Below are 10,483 nucleotides of genomic sequence, written 5' to 3' on the forward strand. Positions count from 1 at the left end.
GTTCGTCTCGTCGAAACGGTCAAGATTGCTTTTGGGCTCGTTTCCATCCGAGGTCGTTTACCACCTAAAAAAAGACTCACAGTATGCAGCCAATTTTAGACCGAACAGTTTTGGAAAGTTCAGACAAAACCAATCCGAATTTGACTAGGGTTTTGGACGTGAATCCAAGCCTTCTCCTTGCACGAAAAGTCCAGCCCCCTCTTATATACCTAAGGGGTGACGGCCGATTGAACAACACACAATCAAACAAATCAATATACTATTTTTCATCTATGTTTCATCTCTCCACCGTTTCTCTCTCTCGTTATTCGATGTTCCTCGAATTTGAGAGCTGCGAATCCCGAGGCTCTAGGAGCGAGCGAATCGACCTAGGGCAGCCCATAGCCGCTGCACTCCCTGACGGGGTCCCTCCCGGGGGTGTGGGGTTTTGGGTCTGCAAAAGCGTCCATCGTCTGTCTTGCGTATCGTGATGTCGGTCGGGTCTCCTTCGACGTGAGCTGCGGTGCATCACCCCCGGCGTCGAGGGTACACGTGACGTGTTCGTGTGTCAACAGGCGGCTTCCAGCTTGTTGGCCTGCACTTTCCTCCAGCTAGCCTTTTTGGCCGACTGAACGGCCCGCTGCGCGTTCGTCAGCTCCTTCTTGGGTTGCGATGCCTTTTTGCGGATGGCCTAGGTCTTGTCGACGGTGGTGACAACGGGGTTTCGTGCGTCGGCCATGGCGAGTGGGCGTGAGGGTTTCAAAAAAGGGAGGGAAATGAGGGTGGATGTGCCACCGACTGGCGGGCTAGGGAAAGGGCAAAGGCGGGCGTCACACGCGTATCTACATCAAAATTGGGTCTGAAATGAGTCACGCACGGACAAAAAATGACGGACCGTGATTTGTGTCCGTTCGATCCAAATGGACGCACGTGGACAGTGCTTGTTGGAGTTCCTCTAAACGGCGTTTAATACGGGCGATTCGGTGATTCCGTTTGGTCGCCAAACGCGAGTGGCTCTCGTGTGGTCGACTACCTTCTACAGCTCGCCCAAAGACGTCAGACCCGCCACACGTTTGGCGGCCCCTACGACGCTGACCAGCCGCAGCCGTTGGAATCTCCAACGGAATTTCGCGCCGGATTTTTCACTCGGCGGGACGCAAGCCGTGGGCCGAATGAAAACCCTCCCGGCCCTTCTGCGGCCCGGGAGCAGCCCAGAAGGCAGCGCCCGAAGCGGATCCAGGCCGCCCGCTAGCCTTTACACGACGCGCCGCGGAGTGTCTTGCCCTCGCATCAACCCCTCACCGGCGGCGGCTCCTCTCCCCCCTCCACCGTCCTCGCCGCCTCCGCTTCCCCGGGATCTCGGCTCGCAGGCGACCATGTATCGCGCCGCTGGGAGCCATCTCCGCTCTCTCAAGGTTCGACCCCCCCTCCCCTCCCCCCGCCGTCCTCCCGCGGCTCCGTTGCGTGTCTCGATCCGCTCCATGTGGGCGGACTTAGGTTAGAGCGGAACTGCTCAAGCGGGTCGATTTGCCGATTCAGTACTGTTATTGCAGATTTCGTATAGCAGATGGACACGGTAATTTTGCATCCCCATGCCGTGTAGTGTGTGCTGTGTGTTGTTGTGAGCAAAATGTGCAGATGGGACAGTTTTTTTTATGCTGGAAGCACAACAGTGTAGGCACAGGTGCTGGGAGCTGAAATGTCGACTCTCCTCCTACGATTGTAAATGCTGACAGGATGAGCTGATTCATTTTATGATTTCGCTAGGCTTGCTGTAGACTGCTTTCTCTCAATTGTCGGTGCAGCGGTTGTTTGTTGTATGTGCAAAGTATAGGATTCGACATGGTCTATAGATTGCTTGGTGACATGTAAGAGTAAGTTGTGTGGTCAACCAACAGCATGATGTCAGGTGTCACATGAGTCGATTAATGTGCTGGATTTCTCTTTCTTCCTCACCATTGATCACATACCTTGCAACAGTGGCTTCATTGTGATCAACGACAATGGAAAGAGCATTGTCTATGATCTCTATTGATGTGTAGGACTTAGCCTCGTTAGTGGTATTGCTCGTCAGAAGAAAACCGTTGGTGATTTAAGGGTTGTTTGGTTCCCAGCCACAACTTGGCACTCCTAACCTTAGGCACGCTACAATTTTTTTAGGTGTGTGTTCGGTTTTTGCCACAGTGGTGGCTTGCCACACTTTACTACCTATATATGGCTTATTTCTCATAAATACAATCTTTTGTCAACTTTTGCCACACTTGTGGCTCCAATTTTGTTAGCCATACTTTCATCGTAAGCCACACATCACCTAAGATTAGGGAGCCACACATTGCCTAAGGTTATGTGTGTCTAAGTTAGCCTTGAACCAAACATGCCCTTTGCATCCTGTAACCACTCAGTCCGGTGTCGGTTTCAGGTCTAGGTGTTTTAACAGTCGTTCTGTATTCCTGTAAATCGGACCAACAAAACTCATTGTGGTAAAAGAATAGTTCCTGAAGAATTCACCAGAGATTACAAATAACTACTCCCTCTGTTCACTTTTATAAGGCGTTGAAGACATTTCAGACAACATGCAAAGCAGCCCATTTTCAGTTGGATGAAACGACTTATAAAAGTGAATGGAGGGAGTAGAAAATATGAGCAGCAAAGAAAACCAGACGACCGTTGAGAAATCTAAAAGCACTTTGGGAAATCAGTGGGTAGTCTACCCACTCAACACATATGAGGAGCACCAGAGAAGAGGGAGAGGAACTGGCAATGGTGCTCCCCTCTTGTTTCTGATTGTAGAGGGTCAAATATCTGGATCTACAGCTGTGATCACATTGTCCTTCTGTCTGAACCTTACTTAACTATAATAGTTATTTTCTTCCCAATATTATAAATGTACTCGGGATGAAATTCAGCCTCGGCCGTTGTCATATTCATTGCAGTACTTGTCATCTAAGTTTGCCCATCATTTGAGTTGTTTTACTCTAAATTAATTATTATTGACATATTCTACATCTTGAGGACACTTTTTTTTTCTGACTTTCAGAATCATGGTGCTAGTAGGTTTGCTAGCACAAGTGTAGTGAAGCAATCTTCAGGTGGTCTGTTTAGCTGGCTTCTTGGCGGAGGCTCAAGCCAACTACCCCCTCTTGATGTTCCGCTCCCAGGCATTACAATTCCTCCACCCCTACCAGATTTTGTTGAGCAATCCAAGACAAAAATCACTACTCTTCCAAATGGCATCAAGATTGCATCTGAGACATCACCGGTATTGCTTGATGCTCATTGATGTCACAGTATTTTCATTCTGCCCATGCCAGTATTTTTCCTAAGGACTTATTTCAGGGCGCGGCTGCATCAGTGGGTTTGTACATTGACTGTGGTTCTATTTATGAAACACCTGCTTCATCTGGAGCATCGCATCTATTAGAGAGAATGGCCTTCAGGAGCACAGCAAATCGGAGTCACTTGCGGTTAGTTCGTGAGGTGGAAGCCATCGGAGGAAATGTCTCTGCATCTGCTTCTCGTGAACAAATGAGCTATACCTATGACGCACTGAAGAGTTATGCACCAGAGATGGTTGAAGTTCTCGTTGACAGTGTGAGGAATCCAGCATTCTTAGAGTGGGAGGTCAAAGAGCAGGTACTTGGTCATTTTGATTAAAACTTACAAATATTTTTCCTGCCTTTTACTTACCATGGTCTGTATTTCTTCTTCTACAGCTCCAGAAGATAAAGTCTGAAATATCTGAAGTGTCTAGTAATCCACAAGGTCTGCTTTTGGAGGCACTTCATTCGGCTGGGTATTCTGGGGCACTGGCGAAACCTCTGATGGCTACAGAATCTGCTATAAGGAGATTGGATATTAGTACCCTGGAGGAATTCATTCATGTAAGATTCAGCGATTTGTTTCCCATGCTTGAGTGAGAAATTACCCCCTTTGACAATTTTACTTGTCAAATAAATGTAGGAAAATTACACTGCTCCCAGGATGGTTCTTGCAGCATCAGGACTTGAACATGATGAGTTGGTTTTGATTGCGGAACCACTGCTCTCAGACCTTCCTGGTGTGAAACGTCATGAAGAGCCAAAATCGGTGTATGTGGGAGGGGACTATCGTTGCCAAGCAGATTCTCCAGTGAGTTGTTGGCTGATTTGCAGCATTATTCTTGAGGCATATGCACTGTTACTTTTCTTATGCTTAAGGTTGAATTTCCTGTGATCAGAATACGCACATTGCACTTGCTTTTGAGGTGCCAGGTGGCTGGCGCCAAGAGAAAACTGCAATGATTGTGACTGTGCTTCAGGTGCGTAACTAATCTTAAAGTGGTGTAATTATTTAGGACTAACTTATGTTGTTTTTTTGGCTTGTTGGGTTTGCTTTATATATTATCTAATGCGCAAACCTATTTTTCATATAATTGCTGCTGAAAGATAAGATAAATCAACCTGTTTGTAGATGCTCATGGGAGGAGGGGGGTCTTTCTCTGTTGGTGGCCCTGGGAAGGGAATGCATTCTCGATTGTGTATGCTGCTGCTTAAATCAATGTTTTCGTACTTGTCTCATGACCATACACATGCATACTTCTGTAAGTGAACTAACATGAGCTATACTCCTCTACCTACAGATCTCCGTGTCTTGAACAAGTATGACCAGATCGAGTCATTCTCTGCTTTCAACAGTATCTACAATGATTCAGGTCTTTTTGGAATTCATGCAGCCACTGTAAGCCTCTCATAGAGCATGACTTCTAATGTGGTTATCCTTCTAAATTAATGCAATAAACACAATCAAGAAGTTCTTGTTGATAATGGATAGTATAACTTCAGATTTTTGTGTGTTCTCAATATAATTTTCTTATGCAACTCAGATACTCTCTTTCCCTTTTCTGAGCAGTTGTTTTATTTGTGCATGCGTATTACCTGATGGCACAAGATGGGTGTTTTATAATTACGAAATTTGTCCAATCATTACATTTTTATTTGCAGGCTAGGTGAACTATGCTTCATACAACTAAGTATTAAACTTGAGTATGGAAAAATTAGGAAGATAGGCATATATTTATCTGTTTAAGAACAAAAATATGTCCTATATGGTGTAACAAATCACTATGGGAAACAATGATGTAGTAGTTTGTTAGATTATAATTACTAGTCAGCTATATGTCTATATCCATGCCTCGTGGTCTAAGATTTTCTAGGCGAGCTGGTGGTTAAATGCTGTCTAATTCAGTCAGTTACCCGGTCCCAGTCCTTTATTTTAAATCCTCCCCGTCCTGAACTTGAAATACGAGTCATAGGCTACACAGTCATGTGGCGGTGCTAGCAGTTGAACCTAATGATGTCAAAAGCTCAAACAAGTACATGTATATAGTATTTGTGTACACATATACAGTACAATTTATAGCTGGGTTTTGCTTGCTATTTTTTTTTCCTGTGATGTCGCTTGACATCACAGTCTAGGCTTAGCTTCGTCACTGACATAGTCTACTTAAGCTTCTACAGTTATTGTACTCTTGTTATGTGCCCTCCTTGGCTTTGACATCTCATGTTATCATTCTAACAGAGCCCAGATTTTGCATCAACGGCCGTGGATTTGGCAGCAGGGGAACTCCTTGAAGTTGCAACCCCTGGAAAAGGTTCCTTGTTGTTTTTCATCTCAAGACCATCTGCTTCCAGATTAGATTGACCATAATAAGTTACATCTTTTTGTCCCCGGTCTTTTACCTCATATAGTTACTCAAGAACAGCTTGATCGTGCTAAAGAGGCTACCAAGGCTGCAGTTCTGATGAACTTGGAATCAAGAGTATGCTGCTGTTTCTCCTGATCAAATCCCAATTTTATGACTTGCTTTCCTAAAATGCTCTCCACACTACTTTTCCTTTCATACAGATTGTGGCATCTGAAGATATTGGAAGACAGGTTCTGACTTATGGGCAAAGGTACGTGTATAAGAGTATCGTAGTACATTTTCCACAAATCCCTGTATTACGAATTAAATATCATATCTTCCATACCATATGTATGCAATGTGTGTCTTGTTGAACAGTGTAAACCAAAACTAAATTGTTTTCACCGACTACTTTAAATGGTCCATCTAGACCCCTTTAAGAGATTTTTTTTCCTCTTATCTTTTTCTTTGCTTTCAACCAAGCTGCGACTAGAGTTGTCCTTGTCACCTCTGTGCCTCCTATATTCTGCCAGCCTTGTAGTTTCCAGTGACGATGTCATGAACTATGAAAGATCATATTGATCTTTTTAGTATCGCCGTGGTTCTAGTAGATAGTTTTTTATTATGTCAAGTAGGATTACTTTGCTTGCCAAACAAGTCTGTATAGCCATAGTTTTCTTGTAGGTGCCAATTGACCATTCAGTGCTGCCTAAAACAGTTAAAGCACACAACATTAGAAAGAATCCAGCCATCTTATGACGTGATGATGCCTGCAGCGGTGTCGGTTTTGGTACAGCATTTCTTCTGAACCATTGTTCGTCTTTTGACCAATGTGCATCGCCAAACTTACAGGAAGCCTGTTGAGTACTTCGTGAGAGCCGTTGAGGCGACCACCCTGAACGACATCTCTACGGTTGCACAGAAGATAATCTCTTCACCGCTTACATTGGCATCATGGGGCGACGGTATGTTCGATACTACAGTACAAGTTAACGGCCGGCGTGGTGCTCTAGGAGCTGCGCTGACTAACTTGAATGTTCTTGTTGCAGTTATCCACGTCCCGAGCTACGAGTCGGTCAGCCGGAAGTTCCTCTCCAAGTGATCGTTCATCAGTTGGCACCTGGACGGACCTCTGTGGTTCATTCCAAAGTTTCAAGCCGTAGCCCTGCACCGGCCCTCGGCTGGAATAAAATCGGCGACGCCATATTTTTGTTGACTAGTTATTACAGCGATGAATAACCATAAGTTTTCTGTCATCTGGCGTGCGCTCTACCGTGCAGCTACACTAGGGTCGCCCCTAAATCAGGCGACGTCGTGTGATGTTTTAGTTGAGATCCATCTGTTCATTTTGGGGTTTTTACATATGAATGACGCAACAGATTTGGTGCCCTCCTATCATCTTTACGGTGTTTCGTAGTAACATAATACAGTAGTATAGCGTTTTCAACTCCACTTGAGATTTCTTGCTGGAGAATCCAGCCTTGTTTATTTTTTTATAGAATAGCACAAGGCAGACAAGACGGGGACGAACTCTTGAGAGTACTGGCCCGTCGTGATGACGTATGTATGCGGGCGTGGCACGCTCGTTTTTTTCTTCTTCCTGTGATGCGTTCGGTTGGGTTCCTTTCCTGCGGCGCAAGGCACGGTATGCGACGGCGACGCACTGAATTGAATTGACTCGCCGCGCCTCCCTTCTGGACGGCTGTCAAGCCAACTCAAGCACACAACCCTAAATGGACGTCCGCTTTTGTCCGTTTGTGGATGGCAATGCAGCCGCGTTCGTCCGGATTTATGAATGCGCCGGCCGTGTGTCCAAACGCGCGACCGCATCTTGTCTGCATGCATTTTTGCAACTTATTTCTTATTATTTTCATTATTGATTTTTTCGATACATTGGAATACATCATCAAATCTTGACTAGAATAGTAAAAAAAAAAACAAGAACCACAAGAAGACATTTTAAAAGATATCCAACTTTCATAACTGCTCATGCAAGTTGGATTACTGCTTTCTCGATGTCTTCATCGTTGATCTGCGGAGTCTCAATCTTGCATGCTTCTTTCTTCTTCGAGTCTAAGAGCATCTCCAGCTGTGCCCCCAACAAGGCCCCCCAGGCTATTTTTTGGCCGCCGGCGCTGCCTAGTCGCGCCCTCAAAGGCCCTTTTTTCTCCGGCTCGGGCCGAAATTGGCGCCGGCGGACCCAGGCCGAACCCGGCACGCTGGGGGGCGCTCGGGGGCGCCGGGCGAATCGTTTTTGGCGCGAAAGAGCCGCGGGCCCGCCAAGTCAGCGAGACTCGCCTCGTCGTCCTCACGACGCCTCAGTTTTCCGCGGGGAATCAATGCCAAGGCTGCCGCCGGTCAGCCTTCCAGTGATTCCTCACGGAGCGGCTCTTCACGGGCGGCGCGGCGACGCCTCGCTCCCCGCCCCGCGTACACACGCCTCCCCGGCGGCGTCAAGGAGGAGGCGCTCGACGACGAAGCGGCCCTCAAATGGGCACGCGACGACTGGCTGCAGACGGAGAAGGAGCGCTAGTACGCCGCCTTCGCGCGGTTCGAAGCTCGTCGCCGTGACCGGGACGAGGGAGGCATCGTCGTCCTCGAGGACAACGACGACGACGACGCGCCACCACCACCGGTCCGCCATGGAGACGCCGGGGAGGGGTCCAGCAGGGGTGGCCGCGCCATCAAGAAGGAGAAGGCCGACGACTCCGACGAGGACGGCGGCGACTGGGCACGGCTGATCGACTTCTTCGCCCCATAGATGTTTTTTTTATAATTTATGTAAACACCGAACATGTTGAATATGAATGTCTAGTTTGCCGAATTTTACTGAATTCTGATTTTTTAAAATTAAAAAAACGCGTCTGGGGCGACCCTGGGGCGAGCGGCTGGGAACCCGCTCGCCCCCACGCCCATTTTTTGCGCCGGCTCGCCCCCAGGGGGCGCGTAAAAGCGCCGCCTGGGGGATCAACGGCCGGAGATGCTCTAAAGAAGTAGATGTTGCTTCTTCGCATCTAGTCTCATCTCTAGACTCTATTCTAGCAACAAGTGCATGGACACTATCAAATTTCACTCTATCAGTAGATCGATGTATTCTTCTTCCCAAAGTTGCATCCATCCTACACAATAAATATTTGAGTGTAAGCAAAAACGCGCCGAATCCGGGAGTACAACGGAAGCTAAACTAGCACATACCCCATCGTTTTTACACTTGACGAACACCCATCTGGGATGTTCCGGCGTTGTAGACACGTGGTGCACGACCTTTCGTGGACAGTCGATGCACTTTTTATGAGCGGCAATGTTGCGCCGATGAGCCTTTGGGCCAGCACCGAGCCCGGCCAACGGCCCTTGGTGTATTTGCCGGCGAACCGGTGACGGGGTAGATCCGAGCGGCTAGAGGCGGAGCCAATACCTGCATGCGGCTTGGGGGTGTTGTTGGGGCTGTGCGGTCCGGTACCCGGCCAGTCCATGGCACGGCGCGGCCTCCGGCAGTCGGGGTGAGCTCAAATTCGGCCGGATCCGCTCCAAATCCGACCGCCGGATGCGCTGAAATCAAGCTTCCGGGGTTGGATAGCTCAGGGCGTCGAGGGAACAGGGGCTGCGACGAGCCGACAAGGGGAGGAGGCGGGGCTCGCGGGCGTGCTGGACAGTGCACAGCCGAAAAAAAAGGCGGCGGTGGCGGCTTGGGACGAGAGGGGAGTGGGGCAGGGGGGTGCAGCTAGAGAGGGGTGAAGGAGAATAGAAAAAGGGGCGCATGTGTCTCCGACGGGTGGGCCAAGGAAGGACATGGGCCCACGCCACTCGCCGTCCGTGCGTATCCGTTTGGCCGTAAACATGCCCCGTAATTGGGCCAGGAAGGACATTGGTCCGTTTACTCCCGCGCATTGCGCCGCCTGTTCTGTCCGTTTACCTCAAACGGACACGGCCGGCCCGGGGGCGTGCGTTGGAGTTGGCCTTAGAGCAACTCCAATGGGGCGACCCAAACGGACGGCGCATTTGTCCGCTTTTTGTCCGTTTGGGTCGGCCGCCCGCCCGGCGTCCGCCCAGTTTTGCATTTGGGTCGGCAGTGCGCCCAACGCGCCGACCCATTTCATGTCCGCATTCAACTTTTAAATTAAAAAGGCCCGCGGCCGATCATGCCAGCAGCCATGTCTCATGCCGGCACCATGCCAGCGCCGGCATACAATGCGGGCTTCAGAAAATACCACAGTTCATGCTGGCGCACTCGCCAGCCGGCCGGCACACATGCCAGCACACAAAAAAGGGTGGGACTTGAGTTCGACCACGCCATCGCGGCTCCCGTGGTCATGCCGGCACACCTGCCGGCATACAAAAAAGATGGCCCTCGCCGCCATAGATCACTCGTCGTCGAACTTGAGCATGTCGGCCTGCATCTTCTCGAACCACGGCCTCTTCCTTGGCGACACGGTGTTGAGATCCACCTTCATGATCTCCACCCCGGTCATCATGCTTGCAAGAGCCACCTCTTGCGCCTTTGTCTTGGCGTTGGCGGCCTCGATCTCTAGCATCTTGGCTTGCTTCTCCGCCTCGAGCTCGAACATCTTGGCTTGCTTCTCGGCGTCAAGATCAAGCCTCCTCCTTTGGATCTCCATGAAAGCATCCATTTGCTCTGCCTTGAAACGCCGGCGCTCCTCCTCCCTTGAGTCCTTCTTATTAATCATGCCGTCCACGCTTGCGATCAAGGCGTTGGTGGCCGCATCTCGCTTGTCCTCCTTCTTGGAGTTCGTCTTCCCCCTCGGCCGTGCCGGCTCGCCCTCCCCAACATCCTCCACGACTTTCTTCCCCCCACGTGCCTTGAGGGCGGCATATTGCGCCTTG

At 49.2% G+C, this 10,483-nt stretch overlaps 1 protein-coding gene across 1 annotated transcript; it reads left to right on the forward strand.

Annotated features, from left to right (window-relative positions):
• The first annotated feature begins 1,165 nt into the window (after positions 1-1,165).
• LOC109782946 (mitochondrial-processing peptidase subunit alpha) lies at positions 1,166-7,093 on the forward strand. The gene is made up of 13 exons (XM_020341580.4): positions 1,166-1,394; positions 3,017-3,238; positions 3,316-3,612; positions 3,693-3,860; positions 3,940-4,107; positions 4,196-4,276; positions 4,429-4,495; positions 4,598-4,695; positions 5,536-5,608; positions 5,706-5,776; positions 5,863-5,912; positions 6,494-6,606; positions 6,691-7,093. Exons 1-13 carry the CDS (start codon positions 1,356-1,358, stop codon positions 6,741-6,743), a joined length of 1,500 nt encoding a protein of 499 aa, XP_020197169.1. The 5' UTR covers positions 1,166-1,355; the 3' UTR covers positions 6,744-7,093.
• Positions 7,094-10,483: the final 3,390 nt, after the last annotated feature.

The sequence above is a fragment of the Aegilops tauschii genome, chromosome 1 (assembly GCF_002575655.3).
Source record: "Aegilops tauschii subsp. strangulata cultivar AL8/78 chromosome 1, Aet v6.0, whole genome shotgun sequence".
Taxonomy (NCBI): Eukaryota; Viridiplantae; Streptophyta; class Magnoliopsida; order Poales; family Poaceae; genus Aegilops; species Aegilops tauschii.

Bases quoted from the DNA above. Each gene is read 5' to 3' on its own strand.
- LOC109782946 (XM_020341580.4), top strand. From the start codon at position 1,356: ATGTATCGCGCCGCTGGGAGCCATCTCCGCTCTCTCAAG. The intron at 4,108-4,195 runs GTGAGTTGTTGG...TCCTGTGATCAG, and splicing joins GTTGCCAAGCAGATTCTCCA to AATACGCACATTGCACTTGC. The intron at 4,696-5,535 runs GTAAGCCTCTCA...TCATTCTAACAG, and splicing joins TTGGAATTCATGCAGCCACT to AGCCCAGATTTTGCATCAAC.